At 44.6% G+C, this 25,260-nt stretch overlaps 1 protein-coding gene and 1 non-coding gene across 2 annotated transcripts; both read right to left on the reverse strand.

The window, feature by feature from the left end:
• Positions 1–3,258: 3,258 nt before the first annotated feature.
• Positions 3,259–24,000, reverse strand: PABPC4 (poly(A) binding protein cytoplasmic 4). Its single transcript, XM_020983590.2, is given in 16 exon segments — positions 3,259–3,635; positions 4,511–4,610; positions 6,323–6,453; positions 6,580–6,673; positions 6,900–7,027; positions 8,335–8,454; positions 9,513–9,600; positions 10,197–10,469; positions 14,007–14,102; positions 14,821–14,958; positions 15,120–15,133; positions 15,136–15,213; positions 15,870–16,009; positions 17,313–17,428; positions 18,414–18,607; positions 22,824–24,000. Coding segments are annotated over 15 exon segments (1,890 nt in total). The 5' UTR covers positions 23,017–24,000; the 3' UTR covers positions 3,259–3,635; positions 4,511–4,523.
• Positions 12,104–12,238, reverse strand: LOC144454673 (small nucleolar RNA SNORA55). The gene has a single exon (XR_013483183.1). It is a non-coding gene; the product is annotated as a small nucleolar RNA SNORA55 (small nucleolar RNA).
• Positions 24,001–25,260: the final 1,260 nt, after the last annotated feature.

Genomic DNA, 25,260 nt, shown 5'->3' on the forward strand with positions numbered 1-25,260 from the left:
GCTAAATTTTAATTTTGCTGATTTTCTCTGCCAAAGAGAATTAGAAAGGGGGAAAAAACAGTTAATAGGGACTCAACACCCAACACTACCTGGCCCGTATTTGGCACTTAAATGCTTATTGACTACCTGAATGAAAAGCTAACAGAAGGACTCGGGTAACCATAATGAATTCAGGTCACCTCACCCAGATGAGGAGTATCACCGGGCACTACCAGAACTGGCTTAGGTGACCTCGGAGGCTCGTTCTTTGTTTTGGACGTTAGAAGTACATAAGATTAGAGATGGGCAAATGTCCCAGTATTCAAAAAAGGGACGAGAACTTAATGAACATCTTCAAATTCAAAAACTATTTAAAAATGGACTCAAAGATTTTATGTTTACAAGTGTACAGGTCACATGGGGCTGGCAAAATATCAGTGTAAGAATGGGCTACAGTAGAACAGGGGCTCATGAGTTACCACTCAATCATTATAAGGTGGGTGGTGCTCAAAATCCTCACCGAGAACTCCTGCATCTTTTCTTCGGAATCCAGTTTGCCACAGTTCTGGGGATGTGCTCAGTTTTGGACTTTGGACTTGGACAAGGCCAGTGATTGTTGGCTATAGATTCCTAGGCAGCTGTAAGACTGTTTTTTTTTTTTTAGTGCTCCCAGAGGCTGTGGCCTCATTCATTTGGTTTCTTCAAACATGGTTTGTTGACAGTTCAACCTGTCCTTGTGGACTATCCTTATTAAACAAAGAATCATTCAGTCACTCGAGGTAAACACCTGAGTGGGAATTCCTCCATGGACAAATTGAATAATTGAATGTTCCAGGTACATTACTAATAGTGTTATTTGGCAAATGTTATGCATATTGATTCAGAAGCTAATACACCCCAGAATTCCAGGATTCTTTGCTTCTTAAGATCTTCTGGTATCCATTCCCCAACTGATAAAATGATCAAGGGATGTGGATAGAAAATGTTCAGAGGAAGAATTCTAAGCAAATAATGACCATGTGAATAGATGCTTTAAATTGTTATTAGAGAAATGTAAGTTAAAACGACTATGAGGTACTGCCTCATACCTATCAGATTGGCAAAGACGACAAAAATGGAAAATCACAGCTGGAAGGGCTGTGGGAAAAGATACCCAGCATGCAGTTAGTGGAGCTGTGAACTAGTTCAAACATTCTAGAAAGCAATTCGGAATTACTAAAAAAAGCCCTGCATACCCTTTGACCCAGCATTAGATCTGTATCCCAAAATGATTGCAGAAAAAGTGGCAGCACGGAATTAGAAACTGAGGGGGATGCTCTTCAATTGTGGATGTGATGGAGCACTATTGACTTTGGCAATACTGACCAGTACACTACCCAACTACAACTCCAAAAGAATTCATGATGAAACATGCTACCGATCTCGAGTCACAGGGCAGACATGCTTGAGATCAAATGGAGGCATATTTTATTTTCTTTTTTTGGACATGTATGTAATCATAGTGGTTTTTTGAGAGGTGTGAGAGAATTTGGAACTGAAAATACAACCAAATTTCAAAAAACTTTCAGCCACCATCTTATCTTGCCTCTACAATACTTAATGGTCCCAATACTTCAAATGATCCATCTCCAAAAACTTATTAAAGCCCCTACTAGGAGGCAGCTGGATGGTGCAATGAACAGGATATATAATTGTAAGTCGTCTCACATGCTAAGGCACTGATATGGTTCATTAAAGTAGTCAGCACATCAGTAGAAATTGTGACCCAACCACACCACCTCATCCTGTTTAATTCTTGTCCACCATCTCCTAGAGATCCCACAGAGCTCATCTAATACCTCTCACTTTGCCTTTTGGGCTACGTGAAACCTTGATTCTTTGTGATTTGTGATGTACCATGATATCTGACATTTCATAATTAAAAATGTCCAGCTCTTGGGGCAGCTAGGTGGCGCAGTGGATAGAGCTCCAGCCTTGGAGTCAGGACCTGAGTTCAAATCTGAATTCAGACACTTGACACTTACTAGCTGTGTGACCCTGGGCAAGTCACTTAACTCCAATTGCCTCACCAAAAAAAAGTCCAAAGTAAAAGTTTCCTATCTCTACTTTTTGCATGAAGCCTACACTTCCACCAAAACCAACTCGGCACATGCCTCTGATGGTGCGATGGTGGGTCGGTACTCCCAACTTCACATGTCAAGGGCAGCAAACCTTGAAAACGATGGAGATGATCCAAGGGCCTTGTGATGGAAAATGCTAGCCACTTCCAAAGAACCATGGAGTTTGAATGCAGATCGAAGCACATGCTTTCTTCTGTTCAGTTTTTCCTTTTTTTGGGTGGTTCCTCCTATTGTTTCTAATAGGAATGTAAATGTATAGCCTATATCAATTCCTAGCAGTCTTTGGGGAGGGGGAGAAAAATTTTAAACTCAAAAGCAATATGGAAGTGATTGTTGATAAATCAAAATAAATTATTTTTAAAATGTAGGAAAAAAAAGAAAATAGAGATGAGGTCAGTGGAGCAATGGGTGACGTTTACCTACAACCAACATTAGCTAGCATTATAAATGCAGGTTCAGATCATCCTCATTTTACAGAGAAATAAAAAGAGGCAGACAGGTTAAGCAGGGTCACAGACACTGCATGACACCAAATTTGAGCACAGGGTCTTGCAGACTCCAGATCCCCTCTAGTTCCAGATGGTCACTAGGCTGGTCTTTTGTAATGACCCTTTTAGAATGGATTAAACTGAATAAAAAGCATATTGTAAAGTCTGCTATTAGAGGTCACTACTGAAGTTTCAATCCTACAACCCTGGAGCACTGTTTCAATGATTCAAAAGCAATGTCACTTTCTAAATCAAAATTCATTTCCTTCAGACCCCTGAAATGTCCTTTAAAGTTCCCCACACAAGTCCTGTCCTGGCTTGAGAGACTTGGCACAAAGCTATTCGATGTACACAACTATGGCCAATATAAACAGTTCCTATTTATGAGGAGCTGTGGGTTCTAATATGACAGTTAAAGTGTAACAGGATCATATTTTAACATGTCAATTTAATAACAACCCCAAACAGCCCTCCCCATTACCTAGGAAATAGCAAACTACTTGGAAAACCAGAACGAACAAGGAATAACAAACTATCTGTGCAATTCCATTCTGACTTATCCATCCATGTTCCTAAGACTCCTTTCCAGTGAAAACTTGGACTTATTTTTGACAGAAGCAAAACAAACTCCAGTAGAGTTCAAAAATATGGGAATAAAAATAAAGAGGCAATTTATGAAGGTTTTAATTCTTTATTGAGAAATACTTTTCCAGACTCCGTAAATTGGATACTTCAAATAAAAGCAATTCCCGATAAAACCAAAACAATACTTTCAGAAAAGCTTTTAGAAGAGAAAAATTAAATAAAATTAAATTAAAGGTTAACAGGGTCCAGGCAACACACAAGAAACCTGCAAATTTTGACCACTGAAAAACTTCTTAGGTTTTCAAGAATTGACCTTTCAAATTGATTTTTCCCAAAGAAAAAACTTCCAGAATGGCAGCAGCTTCTTCTGCCATCTCTTGTTCAGCCTGTAGTACTGTGAAGAGGTCTCCACATGTTGAGTGAACAAACATCTAATGAAGGGGCTATTTAACTTCAGAGTATCCTGAAAAGAAAAAAAAAAGACTCCTCAAACACAATTCAGTTTATTATTTTTCTCCAATTACATGTAAAAACAACTTTCAAAATTCATTTTAAAAACTGAGTTCCAAATTCTCTCCCTCCTTCCCCACTCCCCTCGTGGAGAAGGCAATTTGATAGAAGTTACACATGTATTGCCATGCAAAACTTATTTCCACTAGTCTCAAAAAAACATTCTCTAATGCTTCCTTCTCGTGATGTCCTGTATCCCAATCACCACAGTAGTTCATAAACAAATGGAAGTCAGAAGAGCTGATGTTATTCAATAAATTTGCTTCCAGGTCCAATGAGATGGGCAAAGGGAACTGGATTTAGCTTATCTGGTTTTAAAGAATCCCTTAAGGGATTTTGTTATGATGGGCAAAATCACAGGATTTAGAAAAGTACAAAGGAGAAGTCCTTCTCTCACAAATGAGGAAACTGAAGTCCAGAAGGGAAGATCTGTTCTGTTCAAAGCCAAGTCCTTGTCCTCATCAGTACTTACAAATTTTAAGGTCTAGGATTCAAGGCCAGGTCTTGGAGGTCAACTCCAAAAAGCACGGTTGCCCTCCCACTGCATTACTTGTACAGGGGAGCTGGCTGAGCTACACAGCAGCCAGCCCTTAAATCAGCTTTGGTCCCAGCAACAATTGTCTTCACTCTCCTCCTTACCTCGAGGCCTCAAAAGCAACAATCAGTAATGAAGCCCACATACTTTCAACTGACCCACATATATCTAAGCAAGACTCAAGAACCTGGAGCAAAGGGGTAAGAGGGAGGCTTGACTGGGTTTCCCTAACCAAGGACTTAAAGGATTCAAAACATTTTATAACTGTTAATGAATCGCAGAAACCTATTTACCAGTTTTTCTGGTCTAAGAGGTAGCAGCAACCACGGCCACCTTCTGAGCAGCTTCCTTCTTGGCATGATGAGCTTGTAATACTGCAACGGCTTCCTCCACCTGGACCAAGTTATCAATCAATCATTCACTCATTCATTTAACAAGCACATTTAATTAGGTGTTCTATGTGCAGGGCACTGAGAAAAAAACCACCAGCAGCTGCCCTCGAGGCCCTTTCCATTTAGATTTCTGGAATCCCCACAAGTGTCCCCATTAAATATGACACATGCTTCAGAGGCTCCAGCTTAGAGGCCCAGCTACTCATTCAAAGCTAGATCAATTAATGCTAATTCAACTTTTTAAATAAAACATTCAAATACTTTACGTAAACTTCAAATTAAATTGCATGAAAGACCGTAGCAACAGCTTTGCATTAATTTTAATTTTGTAATTTAATTTCTGCCATAGTCACAAATACTCCCGCGATGGAATGTAACATTTCAATACTTTTGGTTAGCACCCAAAAGTACTAAGCACTGGATCAATTCACTGAATTACGCAGAAACATCATCCTTTCTCTCTTCTTCTAGACATGTTTGTTATGACACAGATGTAGTGGAGAACCAGGAAAGGCTGAGCTATAGCTCTTGCCTGTCAAACCTAGTTTGCCTAAATATTTTTGGTTTTGGAGACTGTCTCCAAATCTTATCCAGGCTGGAAAATGCAGGGGTCACCCATGGGCCTAATCCCTCTACTGCAGTATGAGAGCCCTGACCTGAGGATTCTAACCTAGGTCATCTTCCTCCTTCTTAAGGCATCCCAATGGCCCTCAGTGCCTGAGGGATCACCATAGTGATTCCAGACTTAGTGAAGATCTCCAATTGGCTCAGCCTACTTCATTTCAGAATTCCCTGGCTCTCATAATCTACCAGAACTAGCTTCCCTGACAAGGACTGCACACGTGCTACCATGCCCAGCGTATCCCAAACATTCTTAATTGACCTCAGTCAAGATTTTGTCTTACAGTCTCTGGAGCAGCAAGGGTGACACCTCCACAGTCCAATATATTAGCCAGAATATTTTCTGAACAATATAATGTTTTTAAAGCAACAAACATGCACAGGACACTGTGCGCTCAATTAAAGTTATAAATTGAAGTATATAGTCTACTCCTCAAGGAACTTAACATGGCATTAAGTACATTAACTTAATTTGAGGAGGGAGGGAAACAACTGGGAGAGGTATTTCCTGGAGGTCTAACACCTGAAGCGAGCCTCGATGAAAGAAGGGTCCATTCACTCCTCGTGGGGAGTGGGGCATCCCCTGCAAGCGTACCCTGGTGCAAACTCAAAGGCAGCACATGAGATGTTTAACTGGCTGAGAGGTCAAGGTGAAATGAAGTTATTGGGAAGGGTTTGTCTTTATTTTCATTGGACTCAGCTGTGAGAAGTAACAAAGATGGAAGATGGGGGTGACCCAAAGATAAGAAATACACGCTAATGGGATTCAAGAAAAAGCAATATCCAATTGGCTGGAGTCAAAGCCCAAAATGGAAACGGTGCATATTATGCTGCACCTTGTGTCCCCAACATTTAGCCCTGTTTGAAGCCACTCTATGTCCACAGGACAAGATTCCACACCTTAAGGACCTATCGAACCACTTCATTTCACAGATGAGAAAACAGGAATCCAAACTGTTGAGTAGCAACAGGGCAATAATTCACACTTGGGTCTTCTTCCACTAAACCAGGGTACTCTCCTTTATGGAGAAGCAAACAAGCTGCCCTTTGCTAATTCTAATAATGCCCTTCTGTGAAGCCAAGCTGACTTACCTTTGACCGGAGGGACTCTGGAGACTCCAGCATGTGCAGCAGCTCTGAATTATCAATCTCTAGCAGCATACCTGTAATCTTCCCCGCTAAGTTATTGTGCATGGTTTGAATCAATGGGAACAAACGCTCTCCTACAAAAATAATTTACCACACGTGTAGGTCAGCCTGGCTCCCCGGAAAGACCATGCTCTGGGCTTGGCTCCTCCACAGAGGTGGGAGCCTCGCCCCCACCCCAAAGCCACACATGGCTCACTCACCCAGCATCTGCTTCTGTTCCTGCGGAGGAGCAGCAGCCAGCATGGAAGCTGTCAGGGGCTCCTGGCCTTGCACATGGACTGCTGGCTGAGGTGTCTGTGGGTCAGAAGAATGAAGAGGCTCAGCAAAGCACCCGCAATACTGCCCACAAGCAATGATCCCAGGCTGCAGCCAAGAGGAGGCACTGCAGTGACTGCACTCAAGACCAAGGTTCAGTTCCTGCTCCAGGTCACTTCTCACATCACCAGCAGAGCAAGGCACCCTTTCAAAATGCAGTAGAAATCCCTCCAGGTGAACACCAGTACAGAGGTTTCCCTATTACCTGCAAAGGCTGGATAGCTGGATGGGGGCTTCGGACACTTGCAGCATATTTGTAAGGAGGAACAGCTCTCGGTGCAGGGGTAGCTACAGAAGGTCTAGGAGATAAATTTTGCACAGCAGTGGGCACCCCTAAAAAGAAAGCACCAAAAAGCCTCAGTTTCAGCTAAGAACCAAGAAACTCAGTACCAATGAAGGGTAGTTGAGCTGCCAACAAGCCTGTGCTGAGCAGGTCAGTCCACATCAACCATTTAACGATTCTTTTGTAAATTCAAAATTACATGTATTATGTAGAAAACGCTCTAGGATCTCCACTACCCTCAAGCACCAAAAAAGGAAACTAGACTCCTTTTAAAGTTACTCACCCACAACTACTTTGGGTCTAAATTTATTTTGCCTTATACACATACTAGGCTCCATTTCAGAAAAGCCCAGCTCAGTACTGAATTCTACCAAAGCAGGGGTTTGAGCAGCTAAGCTGAAGTAGGCCAATTATTTCATCCCTCCTCTATCAGTGGGGGGAGAGGTAGGAAGAGAAATACAAATATCACCCACAATGTAAAGCTGACCAGACCAGGGATTTTTAAGACCAGGTTGTGACTTCAGATCCCATATATTTCCCACTATACCAGACCCAGATTGAAAAGATCAAAGAATATCAAAGTGCTTTTGACACAGGCGCTAGAAAACAGAAAATACTGTTTTATTTTTATATATATTTCCCTAATGAAATTTAACAGAAAAGTGTAAGCCTCAACAACTGAGGGCCATTTAGAGCTAAAGGCGATGTATGACTTCTACTTCCTTTGCTGTATGTAGGGAGGCCCTACTACAGTAGGTAGAGCAGGGTGGGATTCAAACTCGTAGGCTCAAAGATCTAGGGCCAAGAAGGAACCATCTACGAGATGAGGAAATCCGACACCACACACAGTGACAGCAGTATTGCAGGATGATCAGTGGTGACAATTTCCAAGGACCCATGATGAAAAATGCTCTTCGCCTCCAGAGAGAGAATAGATGAACTTTAAGGGCAGATTGAAGCTTATTTTTCAATGCATTTTTCTTATTTTATTTTGTGTTCTTTTGCAACATGGCTACTATGGAAATGTTTTGCATGACCTCACACATATAAATGAAATCAAATTGCTTGTCTTCTCAAAGAGGGGTGAGGGTAGAGAATCTGAAAACAAATCTTAAAAAAAATTTGTACATGTAACTGGGAAATGTTTAACAAAATAAAAATACTTTTAATATAGAAGGAAGCAAGTCCTTTCTGACAGGGCCTAAGCAGCAAAAGGGCTAAAATTTGGAGATTGGAGCACCCGGAGCCTGACTCTCCCTAACCTCTACAAAACAGGGACAGAACCACTGGAAGCCTCCTCTCACCTGATGCCTACATCCAGTACCAATCCTCCACCTGATGACTTGTATTTACTTACCCACTCGCTGAGGTGTAGTAGGGAGACCTCGAGAAGCCTGGGTATTACTGGCTGGAGTCAGGTGGCGAAGAGTTGGACGTGGCCCCGACTGGCGAATGGCATTTGGCACTCCTTGAAAGCCTAACAGGAAGGAAAGCAGCATCAAGCATAAAGAAAAAAATAGGGGGCAGCTAAGTGGGGCAGTGGATTGAGCACCGGCCCTGGAGTCAAGAGGACAGAGTTCAAATCCTGTCTCAGACACTTACTAGCTGTTATGACCCTGGGCAAGTCACTTAACCCCACTGCCTAGCCAAAACACAAACACAACACATAAAGATAAATTCCAAACAATTAAAAAACTGAATCTGTGTCGGTATTGGCAGAAAAGGATAAGGCAAAAGGAATCACGGGAAAAGTCTTTAAAAATCCTTCTGGTCTCTCTCCCAATCCCAGCTGGCAGTGTCATCTCCCTCACTTGATGCTATCCTTGCCACTTACACACACTAATCCACACTGGACATATTTACATGGCTTTCACTTTAAATATGGTGCCTCAGCATGAACCCTTATTCCTTGTAGTCAATGTGTTTTCAGTGAGAATTGTCTTTGATCAGCTCCAATTTCTTGAGCCCTTACTGCTCATTACTTGAATCCTGTAGCTGTCATTTATCTCTGGTATAAGCAAAATTTGATTTTTAAGGACACAGACCATCTTTCATTGTCCTTAGATGTAATTTTACACCTATATTTTAAACAACTGGTAAGAACCGCAGAAACACCCTTCTAGTTAATGTGCCCGCAGCATGACCTTTGTGAAAGAAGTGTGCAGTTATCTGTATCTAATTGCAATTTTCTGATTATATGTTCATTTCATCTGTGGATTCAAGTTACTGAAGTGATTACTAACCAACAAACCTAGGCAAAAAAAAAAAAAAACAGACCAGTTTTCAACTTAGCTGACGACTGGCTCAATTCTTTGCCTATGAAGCTATCAATTTGGAACACAGGGACCACATGCTACAAGAATGAACATCTGTCACACTGTGTGTCTGAGAATAGCCCAACCTTGGATAGTACAGGACTGTGTAGGCTCCAAGTACTGGGCTAACCCACTCAGGAGTGTGCCTGACTACACAGCAGTACAACCCGCTTTCCTCCACCTCTCCACAGCACTGAATGTAGCTCATCTCTCAGCTTACCTTGAGGTCTTCCACCTTGCTGCCACCGAGGATTAGGTCTCATCTGGGCTATTTGATTGGGAGCATAATAAGGAGGTCTATTCTGAGCCTGATTAAAAAAACCCACAAAAACAACCTTTTATTGAGTGCATTTGTTCCTAAATCACTACTACTTTATACACTTCTCTCCTTTAGCCCCGTTGTTTTCTCAAAGACTACAACAGAGATACCCTATAATTTCTTTACATCAGCAAAAATGTCTATACACTTTCTGGAGTTCCCTTGCCAGGTTTGCACAGCCTGGCATGCCCACCTGTCCTATCTCACAGGTCAAACATTTACCAGCATTATTATAGCCTATAGAATTATATTACCATACACCTATGCTGTATGTACAAATAGAACCTGGGAGTTTCATCCATGGGGATTTTCCCCATCTCCTTCCCAAATATCACCCAAACGAATTGCACCAGACCAAGTGTTGGTAGGGTGGGCAAGCCAAGGCTCAGGCTTTCCAGTCACATTATCTACCCATTGACCAAAAGGATGTCTCTGGATCTGCCAGATCTCAGTTAGTAGCCTGGATCCTCTCAGGTGGCACAGTCTTATGACATTATCCATGTTCTTTCTAAGCCTCTAGGTCCTCCATTTTGGCCTCCAACCCCCTTCTCGAAAATCTCCTTCCTATAAACCAGTCTAAAATACCTGTGGCACTGCTGGCATGAAGTACCCCCCAGGAGTAGGCTGAAACTGGTTAATGATGGTGTTGGCAGGAAGGGCTCTCATTCCTGCAATACGCTGCATATACTGATTGGTCAGGTGGGCTTTTCTCTCTTCTTTTCTTTGCGCAAGTGCGACATACAAGGGCTTGGAGCCCACGATGCGCCCATTCATTTCTGTTACTGCTTTGGTAGCCTCATCAGGAGAGGAGAAGCAGACAAAGCCAAACCCTTTACTTCGCCCATCCTCGAGCATCACCTAAAATGAAGGCGAAATGTTAGCAAAACAGAAAAACCCAAGACCTAAGTTTTATTGGTAATAAAGTCCAGAAACAACTCTGAAGGCATTAAGCCAAGTCCTTTCCCTTAGAATTTATGCTACATTCAAAAACAAGGCTTCCTCAAGTATGTCTCCTCCTTTTACCACCATATCTTCTTCCTGTGTTTCTGCTTTCTCACAAAATATGCCTGCTATTCAAGGAACATAGTCCTGGATATCAGCAATTGTTTTCTCTCTAATTTTCCTCATATATGTAGTTGGGGAATCACACAGTATCCTACTGCCTGGTCCTAAATAAGGTAGGTGAATTTTTTCATTTCACTAAAGGCCTCACATGTCCAGGAAAAAAACTTCACACAATTTGCAACTGTGTGAAGTGGAACACGGATGGGGACAGATGTGTGGACAGAGGGGGCTGCTAGGTGGGCAGTAGATGGTCAGGAGGCCCTGAGTTCAAATCCAGCCTCAGACCAAACACATGACACTAGCTGTGTGACCCTGGGCAAGTCACTTAATCCCAATTGCCTAAAAAAACCCCAAAAAACAAAAGGGAAAGCTCCAGTTTGCCTGATCCCCAATCTGAGCAGCTAGTTTATAGCTCCAAAGCAAATTTGTGAGTCCAACACTGGAAACAAATCCGAGAAGCAATCTCCAACTTTGACTTTCATCTCTTATGGCCAACCTGCCAGCAACGGCAGATTGCATGTCCACCAATAAAGAGATGAACAGCGCAAACACTTGCCCAACAAACTGCAATAAAGAATTATGGATGAAATTCTGTATAGAATTCAGTAAATGAACTCAAGTTCTTTCTTGTCCTTGGTGACAAGGTCTGCTAAACCAAGGAAAGGGGTAAGGAAAAGAGGATAGAGGATAGAACTGCCTTTGCAAATGCCCTCAAGTCCAGACTTTTTATCACAGACTCCCTCTCTGTAGCAGTCCAAGTGAAGCCCAAGGACCCCTCCCCAAAGTGTTTTTAAATTAATACGCTGCCTTATGAAGAAAAGGAATTATACAGAAATACAATGATTCAAATAGATAAACAAGTTCTTAGACCCCAGATTAAAACTCCCAGTGAAACTGAAGCTCTGATGTACTTCCAAGTTCAAGCCCAGCCTAGTCTGTTAATCAGAGATTCACATCTTACTCCACACTCCCGCCCCCAGGCCAATACCAGTCAGCACCATTCACTGCTCTCTGCTCACACCTAAAAGCTGGTGGCTGTTCTACCACAAGGCAAAATGCCTCTAAGTGCTGCCTGTCGTGAACAAGTCTGTTTTCTGCACCCTGCACATATCCTGACACCTCTTTCACTTGAGACTTTCAAAATAATAAGCCCAAATTTGAACCCAGATCTGAACTCCAAATCCAATGGATTTTAGTGTATTATGGGGACTTTAATATCACAGTATTTTGAGAGCTGGAAAAGATCTTTGCTTTTAACACACGAATAATACAGTTTGTAATGACACCTCCTTCCTTTGTGTGCATTTCCATCCACAGGAAGAAGAGCAGGGTGTCAGGTGGGCCTCACTTTCCTCTTCGCCCCACTGCCCATCCCTCAGGCCTGCCTGACAATGACACCCGCTGGCACTTCTGTGCATTCGGGTCCTAAGTGTGGCAGAGTTGTAGAGACAAGCCCCAAAGTAAACAGAAGGTAACCTGTCTGGATTTCCTCTGCTTATACTGTAGCACCACCTGTCCCCAGACAGGCACAAAGCAGCCAAGAATGGGAAAGATGCAGGTGCAACTCTTCATGCCAGACCACCGATGTTTCTGGGCTATGGCCAGTGGGGAAGAAAAGGGCAGGGTGGCGTGCAACCATCCCCCTTGCCAGCAGCCTGAGAGACTTATTTCCCTTTCTTTTTTGGCAGCAGGCACTTCTTATAAGATGAAGTCCCTGGAGGGCAACTGGGCTAGGGCACACATAACCCATCCCCAAGCCATGAGACCAATTTCCTACTGGGAGATGCCACTGGCCAAAGAGATGGGGGGTGAGGAGCAGGGATTGGCTGGAAGAGGGGATTTCTCCTGCCACAACAGTTCTCCAGGAAGATGAAGGGAGATAAGCTCTACCTAGTTTACAGAGTACTAGGACTCCCTCAACTCTGACCAAGAATTAATACACATAAATAGAAGATACATGACCACTCAAAAATTTTAGGATTTCAACTGCCAAAGATATCGGTCCATTCCCAAAAATCAAATCAAAGGTCTTGCTCTAGAAATCATAATCCTAAGATTCTTCCTTGTTGTTAAAGAGTAATTTGAAAAGCAATTATAATTGATTAGAGAAATGCAAATCAAAACAACTGAGGTCCCACCTCACACCTATCAGACTGGCTAACATGACAGGAAAATAAATGCTGGAGAAGACGTGGGAAAATTGAAACACTAATGCATTGTTGGAGTTGTGAACTGAACCAACCATTCTGGAGAGTAATTTGATATTATGCCCAAAGGACTATAAAACTGTGCATACCCTTGAGCCAGCAATACTACTACTAGGGTCTACATCCCAAAGAGATCATAAAAATGGGAAAAGGACCCACATGTACAAAATTACAGCAGCTCTTTTTATAGTGGGAATTGAGGGGATGCCCATCAACTGGGAAGTGACTGAACAAGTTGTGGTATATGAATGTAATGGAATACTACTGTTCCATAACAAACAGTGAACAGGCAGGTTTCAGGAAAACCTGGAAAGACTTGCATGAACTGATGCTGAGTGAAGTGAGCAGAACCAGGAGCACACTGTATACATTAACAGCCACATTGTGCAAGGACTAACTTTCAGACTTGGCTCTTCTCAGCAATGCAATGATCCAAATTCCAAAAGACTCATTGATGGAAAATGCTATCCACATCCAGGGAAAGAATTTGAGTCTGAATGCAGGTCGAAGCATACTATTTTCTCTTTTTTCGTTCTCTTTTTATGGCTTCCCCGTTTTGTTCTGATTCTTCTTTCACAACATAACTAACAAGGAAATACGTTAAAGATGACTATACATATATAGCCTCTATCTCACTGCCTTCTGCCTGAGGAAGGAGGAAAAGAGGGCTGTGGGAAAAATTTAGAACTCAAAATCTTATAAAAGTGGATGCTGAAAACTAAAATGAAATTTTTTAAAAATTGCAAAACTCAAGGAAGTGGTTTCTAAGACACAGAATCTCAGAGTTGGAAGGGACCCTCTACAGCTGAAGCACAAATGGTCTCTCCAGCATCTCTGCTAGGCAGTAACACAGACCTGACTTTCTATAACACTTCTACCCAATGACCCTAGCCCTATTCCCAGAGGGCAAGCAGTTGGGGTAAATGCTGAGCATTAAAAGGAGGAATTCTTTGCAGGCTGCCTTTCAGAAGGCTGCTCCATGACCACTTAAAAAGAATACCCTGGGCAGGATTCAATCCTTTTGGGTTGGGCTAGATAAGGATGTCCTTTCCTGAGGTTCCTATCTTTCAGGAAGACACCTATTTAGCCTCCTTGATTTAACACAACCACCAAAAAAACCTACCTTGGCACTGGTAATAGATCCAAAAGGAGAAAATTCCTTCCTTAATTTTTCATCGTCAATAGTGTCATCCAGGTTCTTAATATAGAGATTTACCCCCTAAAGGAAACATGGACAGCTATCAAGAGTCAAACCATTATTACAATTATTACAGATTTTCCTTTGATGTGTAAAGTCCTAACCATTCCCTCAAAGGGCAACTCTCTGGTCAAGAAAAGGTTTCAAAAGCAGGAGGGGAGAGGGAGGAGATGAAAAGATGGACATATGTACAACAGCATTATTTGTAATGGTAAAAAAAAAAAGCTGGAAACAAATTATTTGCCCAACAGTTGAAGAATGTCTGCATATACCACACAATTTTAACACAATCTATTATTTTACCATCAGAAATAATAGAAAAAAGAATCAAAAACATATGCAGTGACTTTTCTCTAGCTGTCCCCCATGCTTGGAACCCTCTCTCCCTCCTTAGACTACTGACCTCCTTGGCTTCCTCTAAGTTCCCTCTACAACGCCACCTTTCACAGGATAGCCTCCCCTAACCCAGCTTCACTCCGGTGCCTTCCCTCTCCTGAACATTTCCCATTTATCCGGCACACAGCCTGTCTGTATGTGCCGTCTCTCCCACTAGAACGTATATCCCCAGAGGGTAGCCTGTGTTTTGCCTCTTCTGTATCCCCAGTACTTGATACAGTGCCTGACTGTGGCTTACTTAATAAAAACATTACCTAACATTGTTAGTCTCCAGCATCCTCATCAGGTCATTATTTTTAATGGAAGTCACTACCCAGAGTATGCCAATCCGATCTTATCTCACCTGGTAGCGGCTAATTCTCTCCTGTTTTAGCTGCTCAAATTTCCGTTTTAATTCAGCCTGGCGTTCAACTTTCTTCTGTGCCCGGCCTACAAATACCATTTTCCCATTGATGTCTTTTCCATTCATTTCTTCAACTGCCTGGGTAAGAAAAGTTAAGTTCTGAGTTCAGTTATCCTAAAGCAAATTCAACTATGTATCTCTTACAGTTACTCAAAAATGCCTACTCTATCATTTAGTCTCTTAACCCCTTTTTAAAAAACCTTTCTAGTCCCTAACAGGGCCCCTGCATGTGATCTTACCTTATTGGCATCCCATGTTTCTCAAAACTCACAAAACCAAAGCCTTTGGATTTTCCACTAGAGTCAGTCATCACTTTTACACTCAGAGTTTTACCTGTATTAAGGTAAGGAAAGCGTCATTAGCAAAGCAGTCAGTGAATCCAATAAACAAATTCAATACCAAGCATTCATGAAGAAGGCTCCTTTTAAAAGTTCTTGAAGGTAGAAACACAAAATGTTTTAAACAAACCACATGGATACTCATTTTCTAATAAGAGAAATGCAAATCATTATTTAACAGCCCATACCTTTCACCCATGGATTGGTTAATTAAGAGCAAAAATGATGATAATTCAATGTCAGCAAGGCTAAAGAACTGTTGTGGGATAGCAGACTTGGTACAAAATATAAACAGGTCCTTGGACCTAGTAATCCCATTGCTGGGACTTTAAATACCATGAAAAAGAAAAAAGGACAAATAGGAAAAAATTGGAAACATTCTATGTGACGGGTATAATTTAGCATAATATAACCTCTATGAAGTGGTTACGAGTCAGAACAAATATCACACTGCTTACAGCTGCACACTAAAGAAAACCAAGCCAAAAAACAATGAACTCTGGAAGAGTGAGAAAGAGATACAAGACAAGGCTTTTTGTTCTAAACTGACTTTGTTAAAAATGGAACTTACTCTGGTCCTTGCCTTCAAACCTCATTGCAGCAGTCTTGGATAGAATGAAAGAGACTGCCACATCCCAATCACAGACTTACCATATTTGCTGAAAAGTTCCTTCAATCTTTCATCATCCATGTCATCTCCAAAGTTTTTGATATAAACATTAGTAAATTCCTTAGCTTTGGCACCCAGTTCTGCTTCCCGTTCTTTCCTTGACTTGAATCTACCAACAAACCTGGAAAGTGAAAAAGGAAATCATTCTGCCAATGGCAAGAGCTCACTTCAGTGGGCCGCTTCCAGGTATCAATCAGTCTGCACTGGCAGACAAGTCACACAATGACAGTGGCAAGCCTCAGTGTTCCACCAACTTTTATAGCAAAGGGGTATGAAAAGCCAGGCTCAGAAAAGTCACCAACAGATTACAATTTAACACATCTGTCACTGTACCACAAAGCTCTGGTTCCATGGGCCAGCATCACCCAGTCCACACTGTCCCTCCCACCTGCTACCCATCAATACATCCAATCTCACCAGATAGCAAAAGCACCTAACCACAGCATGGAAATCTTTAGGGACCCCAGATATTCTCATTTTCATAGATGAATCATAAACAGAGGTCCACAAAAGGAAAGTGATTTGTCTAATGGGTACTAATGACAAATCAAATTTCCTAGCTCATTCTACTACCCCACAATGCCAGGGCCAAGATTGTTACCACCACACTAAAAAAAAAAAAAGTTCACTTTTACACTTCTTAAATGTGTGGAAAACCACTGTTTGGGGGGAGGGAGGTGCTTTGTTCTCATTCCACTTTGCCTTCCCCACCGCTCTACCCAGCCAGGTGTGTGCAGAGATGACATGGATGTTCCATTTGTTACAGTCCCTGCTTGGACCTTTCCCTTGCACTTGATAACAGTAGTGAAATACCTGCCCCCCCACCCCACCCCTCTGCTTTTACCCGAATGTCTCCACCCTAAAACGACCACTCCAAAATGAGGTCTTAGCTTAGAAGACCAACTCCTACAATACAGGGACTGGTGAACACACTTGATTTGTTCTGTTTCAGTTTAAAAAAATTCATTGCAACTAGGCCAAAACTCTTCTTACAATAAAAAGGCCAGAGCCACGATGCAGAAACAGCCTGAGCTTACAGAAAAAGGCATTATCTTTTTCATTAAAAAACAAGAATCTGTTTTAAACGCACACTAATGTGTATTTAAAAGTGACCCAAACGGTCCAAGATGTTAACATAAACCCGATTCAGAGTGAGCTCTGGGCCCTCATCTAGCCATCCTCTCATTTTCAGGAGAGGAAAGGCCCACTGATCCCTGTAAGGGGAGAGGTAGCAGGCTAAGGCTCGGGCAGGGAGCCCGCCTTGTGCAGGCCACGGCTTGGGCAGGGAGACTCACCAGCCCTGTAGTGGAGAGGTAGGAGGCCACGGCTTGGGCCGAGAGCAACAGTAGCCTTGTGTGTCCCTGTTAATACTGAGATGCACCACGGTTCATGCGATGGTTGTTGCTTCTGGCTGTGACACTCACACTTTGCGGTCGTTGAGAAGCATGCCGTTCATCTTCTCGATGGCCCTATCTGCAGCATCCTGGGTCTCAAAGTGCACAAATGCGTAGCCTTTAGAACCATTCTCATCACACACCACCTAAAAAATACAGGCACCAAATAAGTTACTGTCTTAATTCAATTAACATTAAGTCCTTAATACAAAGATACCAGTGGCCTCTAAGAGTTTTAAGGATGCAGGGATGGAGAAAGTGACATACATGAAGGTGAAGCAAGCTGTGCCACAAAAGAAGGGACTGGGAGTGTGAGGAAGAGACAACAATTCAGCCTATGGGAGTGCTGTTCAAAAGCAAAGATGTCTGTAGTGGACTGGATTAAGATGAGGCTGGGCATGAAGAGCCAGGCTGTAAAGGGTCTTAACTGACAATCAAGAGACTTGGAAGGACTCAGTGTAAGAGTGGACTATCCCAGGGCTCTATCAGATTCTCTGAGAAGCCATGTGAAGGACTGACTGGAAGGGGTGAAGTCAGAAAGCCACGTCTACAGGGAGATGAGGGGCCAAGGCAGGGTGGTATCTGTAGGTGTGGGGAGGCAGGGCCAGATAACCAAAGGGAAGGGATGGCAGCTGATGTGGGGATGGGAGAGGGAAGGTCATGATCCTGAGACGATCTAGAGAAATGGATATGCTCCTTTATTGGGCATTTGTTAAGTTCCAAACAAAAATAACAAAATTGAAGGACCAAAAGTGAATAGAAGTTAGGGAAAAGGCCCAAGCTGGGAGGGGAGGCCTGTCAGATCCAAGTCCATGCAAAAGAGCTGTATTTTGGGCTCTCTCCTTGCCTTTAGATTTTCAGGGTTTCCATAAACAATACTCATTGTATACGTCCAGTACTTAACCCTTCTTTCCTCGGATCCATCAGCCTGCCAGAGGACAACAGACCAGTTCTTCTGACTCCCAGGTGCAGACCTCTTTTCAATAGGACACTGTGTCCTCAAAGACAGCCTCGGGAGATTAAGAGTAGTGTTTCTCTAGCCTTTTGAGAAGCTTTTAAATTTCATTACACTGCCCCACCATCCCTGCTTTTTACTAAAAATTAAAGTCAACTTTCATTTTGCCTACTTACTTTGCAGGACAAGATGTTTCCAAATGCCGAAAAGGTGTCATAAAGTGCCTTGTTGTCTATGGATTTATCCAGGTTTTTAATGAAAACATTCCCAACTCCTGATTTCCTCAATGAAGGATCCCGCTGAGACCACATGATGCGGATCGGTTTGCCTTTAATTACATCAAAGTTCATGGTATCCAGGGCACGTTCAGCTAGGAAGAAAAGAAGAGACGAAAATGAAGGTGAAACGTGGCCAGCAAGCTAGTCTGTTCTGGAAGGCCATAACTATTATAGGGTGAGGGGTTCTTAGTTTTAGAAGGAATCCCTAGGCTTCAGACTGCCAAGACAGTCCAGGACACAAAATATTCCTGTTCAAACATGTTCTTGGTAATTGTACTGTCCATCTTATCATAAAGGCACTTCAAAAATCTCATCGGATTGCCTGCTCTTCTGATTAGACAAGTATCATCAAATTAAGACTACAAAATTGAAAGCATGATGGATCTCCAGTCAGTGGACTCTGGATAATTCTGCGTCCTCTTTTATAAATGAAGTCAGACTAGGTACTCTTGGGGTTCCTTAATGAAAGAAGCTTCAGAATCCCCTCAAATTCCTGAGGCCTTTCAGGCTTATGCTCATTCCCTGAGAACATGCTAGTTATGAGTACAAATCCTGCCTCACTGGCTCTGTGACCCTCTGCTGCTAGTAACAATTGCCTCCAACCTCAGTTTCCTTCCTCTTCCATAGAACGCACCTAACTCACAGATCTTTTTAAGGATCCAGTCAGTGAGACAGTATGTAAGTATGTAAAGCATTTCATAAATCTTACAGTTCAGACCCACTTGTTCAGCTTTCCAGAGAATCCTCAGAGACCTAATGTTCCTGCCACATCCCAATACTTCTCATTTTTCTTTCTTGGAAAATTGAGGCCACACAACCCCTACTTTCGAAGACTATCAATCCCAGTTATGCAGAATATTGAGGCAGTGTAGGCCAGGGGACCCACAGCTGGGATGTGGAGCCTGCCACCGATGACACATGCTGGTTGTGTGGCCTTGGTCAGGCTGCTTCACTCCCTGCTCTAGTCCTAAGCAGCTAAGTTTTTAAAAGGTGCAGAGGTACTGATCTGCATTGGTCGAATTTCATCCTCTGGAAGCTCCTTAATACCAATGTCAGAGGGTCCCATACTAAAAATGGTATCAAATGAATTTAGGGAACTCTCCTAAAGTACCTCTAAAAGGATTGGGGCAACAAAATCCAATTAGAGTTTTCTCCACTTAAAAGTGGAGCGCACGCACGAACACAACACAGTCTGGGGCTGATGCTGGGCTCGACAGGTACTTAGCCTAAATGTCCAATTTTCTACATCTAGTTCTAAACAATGACAATATCTGAGCCAGTAAGACGGGAGAAAATTCCACTATATTCACTTTGTACATTTTAGAAAAAATACACTCCAGTCAGGGAGAAGAGGCCTGGTAAAGGCACTGGAAAGCACAGCCCCGACTAGCTAGTGACTGAGGAAGCCACTTCTCAGTCTTTCAGGACACAAGACTAGTACAGAGCGCTGTCAAAGACAGCATTAACACAAGCTTGGACTATCATTAACAAGATCATTAACAAGATGATTTCCCCTGTTCTCTAGGCACTCTGGCCTATAAGGGTTTTCCTGGGCAAAGAAGGGTTGGTTCATTTTGATTCTGATCTGACAGCCCAGAGTTCTTTCTTCTGTGCTAGCTCAAGTTAGACCTACACTGTCCCCCTTCAGAGTATCAAGTATATTTCAGATAGTTTGAAATTTCCGGCTAAGAACATTTCCAATTAGAGACACCATCAAAGGGATCAGACACCAAAATTCTTATTTTGGTTGTTTCAGTTTCTTTCACCAAAAAATGTAGCAGAAAGGCACATTTCCAATTCTCACAGCCCCTAAAGAATCAGTGGGTGCAATTCCAAATTTAAAATTAGTACTGTGGCCCTAAAAGTGATGAATTCACCATTCAGTCCTACACCATGGCCTAAAAATGCTAAATTCAGAATAGACTATACTCACTTCCAATCACACGTTAAACTAGGGGGAAAAGGTTTATTTTGCTTTAAAACTCCTGTCAATTGAACTCTGAATATAAAAACGGGGTCCAAATTATAGAAAATTTATCCTTTCCTCCAAAATTACTGACACCTGCTAAGGAAAGTTACATTCTCTACCCAATGGTCCTAATATGACAAGTTCCATTTATGCTAGAGTCGGGCCAGGGACAAATAGAAAAATGGGAATCAAAACGTGTGCAGGAGCAGCAGAAATACAGCCCTGAAACTATTATATATTTTTATTTAGTAATAAAATCCCTAGTATAACATGTACAACTAACATAATTGACACCAAGGGATTTCATTTCAATGATATTAATCAATAACTTTGGAAAAAAACGAATTTCAAGAAGGCACTTCTAAAGACAACTCAGTCAAAGTGGGCAGCATTTATTTATAGCAGGGAGAGGACCTGCCCAAGTATGCCTTGGCAAAGACACAAACCAATAGCTTATGTTATCTGCAACTGAACAGTACTTTTGTTCAAAGGTGACAGGCAGTCTGCAGCTAACACACGTACCAAAGAGCATTATTTCCCCTAAAAAGGCCATGTTTAGCCTCTTAGCACTACTTCCCCCCATCTTTTATGTTTGTACTGGTAGGGTTTGAAATCACACTGTGCTCAGAAAAAAGGCTACATCTCACTACTCATTAGAGCCCTAAACGAGAAGGCAAAAGGCTGGCTTCTATTCCCACTGTCTTACTCTGACCTTGAATAAATAACATTCCCTGGGCCTCAGGCTCCCAATTAGCTAACTAGGGATATCAGTAACTAAGAACTCGGGAGTGTGCTTTCTTGTTGCCAAAGGGGCCAATATGAATTTAGATTTTCCTCCCCTCAAGTTTTAAAACAGTTTTTCAAATAATGTTGGTTTCGTATTACTGTTAATACAACTTTTGCACCGTTAAGAACTAGGTCATTTAGTTCAAAGCTAGCCTTTATAGAACATTCTCTATGGCTGCAAAATGCTTTCAAATACATTCTCATTTGATGCCCTAAGGTAGGATAAAATATTCCCAAAGTTTAGTTTGGGAAACTGAGGCCGGAAGGTTAAGCTAGTGAGTGGCTAAGCTAGGACCAGCACCCAGTGCTGTTACCATCATGCTTTCCCCCTCTATAGGTGACGCTCCAGCTTGAATTGCTCCATTCCCTCTAAACACCCACAGAGCAGACAAAACCAGCATGGTGGTTCAGGAGGACACTGCACAAGGCACTCTTTCTGAAAGGCTGACCTGTGGACTGTCCCTTTTACCTGACTTGGGTAAGAGATAAATGGACAAAACATTTCAACAACTACTAGTTAGCAAGTGGGTCACTTTCCCCATCTGGATAAGTGTTTTTCTGTTCTTGTGTCGAAGACAGTGTAGAAACTGCTTATTGTGTTCAATTGGTTACACATGTGCCCTGGAAACGGAGGAGGGGTCTGTGTGTGCAAACCAAGATGCAGATGGAAATTTTAATCAGCAAAATGGCTGCACCTTCTCCCTACTTCTTTGGCTAGCTAATAATCAGCAGCTCAAAACCACTGGTTACTTAATGCTTTAAATGCTCTTGGGTTTTAGGACTGTGGGATAGTTCAGTTTTGTTCAAGCGTGGCACATGAGTGAGAAACACAGGTCTACTCTTATTCCAGACCTCACTTCCTTGTTCTAAATGGCCCACTGAGCATCTCAGAACTAAGGCTATTTTTCACATGGGAAACCCTCTAAATTTTAGTGGGAATGCAGGAGAATCGCTACTTGACCAATACTCTGCAGGATTATAGTGAGGATCAAATGAGATATTTAAGTGCTTTCTTAGCTACACAAAGGCTTATTCCCACCCCTTCCCCCACCAGGGTGCAAACAGTGCATATTACACATAATCTCCATTTTACAGATGAAGAAATTGGGGCTCAGACTTATTCAAGGGGACATTACTGAGTGTTGGGGCTGGGATTAAAATTCCAAGTCTCAAGACTGACGTTATCACTAAGGCCACCTACCTGTTAGCGAATGCTTTGTGTCAAATCGTGTTAAGTTGCTTTTGGGGAAGCACCTTAGCATAGTGGAAAGAGCTGGGAGTCAGAAGCCTGTGATTTGAGTCCCAGCTCTGTCACCAACTGGCTGTGTGGTCACTGTCAAGTCACATAATCTCTGAGCCTCATTAGCTTTATCTGTAACACGACAGTATTACGTTACCTACCTGGAAGGGCTGTTTAAAGGAAATGTTTTGCAGACTGTAGAAAGCATCACCTCAACGTGAGCCCTTAACACTAAACACAGGCTTAGTGAGCCTCTCCCGTGTGCCGCCATCAGAGCCCACGGACCCCCAGGGACGCTGCACATCATACTCACCATCCGCCGGCTGCTGGAAGTTGACATAGGCATAGCCCAGGGAGCGCCTGGTAATCATGTCCCTGCAGACCCGGATGGAGAGCACGGGTCCGGCAGGGCTGAACTTCTCATACAGCATGGCTTCGGTGACATCCGAGTGCAGGTCACCCACGTACAGGGAGGCCATGGGGTAACTGCTGGCAGCAGTGTTCATCTCCCCACCCCCCAACACCCCGAGCCCCGCCAGGAGTAACTCTTTCTGGAACCAAGGCAAAGAGAAAAAAGCACGGGACTTTTAAAATTTTGGCCGCGGCCAAAATCGAGCCCCAGACGAGGGGCCAAGAGAAAGTCCGAGCGGAGCAGGAAGGCTGCGGAGCCTCAAAGAACTGAGGAGCCGACGTCCAGGATCACAGGCGCATGTTACGGGAGGCTCGGGCGGCAGACGCCAAGACAAGATGGGGCCGGCGCCCACGGCTCGGCCCCTGCGGCGGCCCCCGGGCGCTGCCCGAGCTCGACGCCCCCTCTCCCCGAAGGACGAGCCACCCGGCTCGGGGGAGTCAGACGCGAGGCGCCGGCACGCCGCAGCCCGACGACTCCCCGCAGGCGGGAGGGGACCGAAGCGCAGCCGGCTCGGGAGCAGCAGCCGCGGCGGCGGCGGCTCGCGGGGGAGAAGCCACGTGGGGGAGCGCGGCGGCCCGCGGACGTGGGGAGGAGGGGGCCGGCACACGGCTCAAGGACACGTGGGGACCGGGGCCAACCACGTGGGGGCTGGGCCGGAATGGTGTAAGAACACGCGGGGGACACACACGTGGGGGCCGGGCACGGACGGACGAGCGGGTTCAGACACGCGGTACCCGAGCGCGGACGGATGGAAAGCCACACGCGGGGGCCGGACACGCGGGCGGGTGGGCGGAGCGGGGCAAAGGTCTCTCTCGGCGCCGGAGCTCTCAAGCCGAGCCCCCGATCCGGCGGTAGCGGTCTCTCCGCGCGTCCTCGTCCGTTCTTCGGCTTCCACTTGCAGGGTTTTTTTTTTTAGGTTTTTTTCTTTTTTGGGAGGGGGGCCGGTGGGAGCCCGCGGAGCGCCGAGCCAAAGGGCAGGAGCGGGGAGAGAGAGACAGCCGCGAGGCCGCTGCGCCCCATTTATACCCCCGCCCCGGGAGCGCCGCCGGTCAAAGGGCACGGCGCGCCCCGGGCGGCGCCGTCCGGCCCGCCCCGGCCCAGCCCAGCGCGGCGCGGCGCAGCCCTATCCCGCGCAGCGCAGCGCGGCGCAGCGCAACGCAGCCCCGGCGGCGCGTGCGACCGAGGAGAGCGAGCGCGAGACAGCGGGCGAGCGCGAGAGCGGGCGAGAGCCGGCGAGGCAAGGAGAGACGCGCGGGGCCAGAGCGCCCCCCAGCCCCGGAGGACCCGCGCGCGGGCCGCCGCCTCCCCTCCCCCACCCTCACCGCGCCCCCTCGCTCAGCGGCCGCTGCACGCGGGCGCAGTTGGGGGGGAGGTGGCGGCGGGGAGGGGCCGTTGGAAGACCGTTGGGAAGGCGAGGGTTGGATCCCCGTGCTTGGGATGGGCGTCGATTAAGAGCCTCTCCTGAACGTCCCTGCGGTGAAAAACCGTCAGAGTTCATTTATTAAGTGCCTACTGTTGTGCCTACTGGGGGACTGACATTTATTGAGCACCTACTGTGTACTCACTGCCTTTAAAAAAAAAGTCAACATTCATGTATAAGTCCCCACTGTCCCGCCCACGGCCCTAAGACGCAGTACTAGGGTCAGCATTTATTGTATTTATTGTATGTCGTTTTCTGTACTAAGAGGGAGCTTGGGCGTCAAGAAGACTTGGGTTCAAGTGCCACCACTCACAAAGCATGTCTTTGTTAGCCTGGGCAAATCCCTTAACCTCCCAGTGCTCCAGACCCTTCCCTAAGGTACAGTATAGATTCGATCTGTGTGGAGGGAGGACCCTTCCCCGCCCCGTCCATCCGGCCTCGCTGTAGCTCGCAGCCTTCAGTCTCATGACAATCAAATAGTCATCAATAAACACTTTTTGGTCACCCACTATATGCCAGGCGCCGCACTGAGTCGAGTAGCTTACGAAGCGATGGGGGCGACAAGATGCCAACACTACCTACAAAGCAGGCTAGATGTGACCAACAAGAGATGAAGAGAAGGGAGGCGCGGAGAAGGCTTCCTGTAGGAGGGGGGGTTTACTTGGGACTGAAGGGAAGCCGGGAGGTCAGTGGTGAGTGCAGAGGTGGAGAGGGTTCTGGGCACGGGGCGCAGCCAGAGCCCAGAGATGCCCAGTGTGCCTGCTGGGGAGTCAGGGGTAAGAAGGCTGGGAAGCTGGGAGGGGGCTAGGTTAAGGGGGCTTCGAATGCCACACACAGCTTTGTGTATTTGATCCTGGGGACAATAGGGAGCCACAGGAGTTTACTGAGCTCGGGCCTGAGCTTTAGGAAAATCCCTTT

The sequence above is a fragment of the Phascolarctos cinereus genome, unplaced genomic scaffold (genome assembly GCF_003287225.1).
Source record: "Phascolarctos cinereus isolate Bilbo 61053 unplaced genomic scaffold, phaCin_HiC Scaffold_726;HRSCAF=1367, whole genome shotgun sequence".
Classification (NCBI taxonomy): domain Eukaryota; kingdom Metazoa; phylum Chordata; class Mammalia; order Diprotodontia; family Phascolarctidae; genus Phascolarctos; species Phascolarctos cinereus.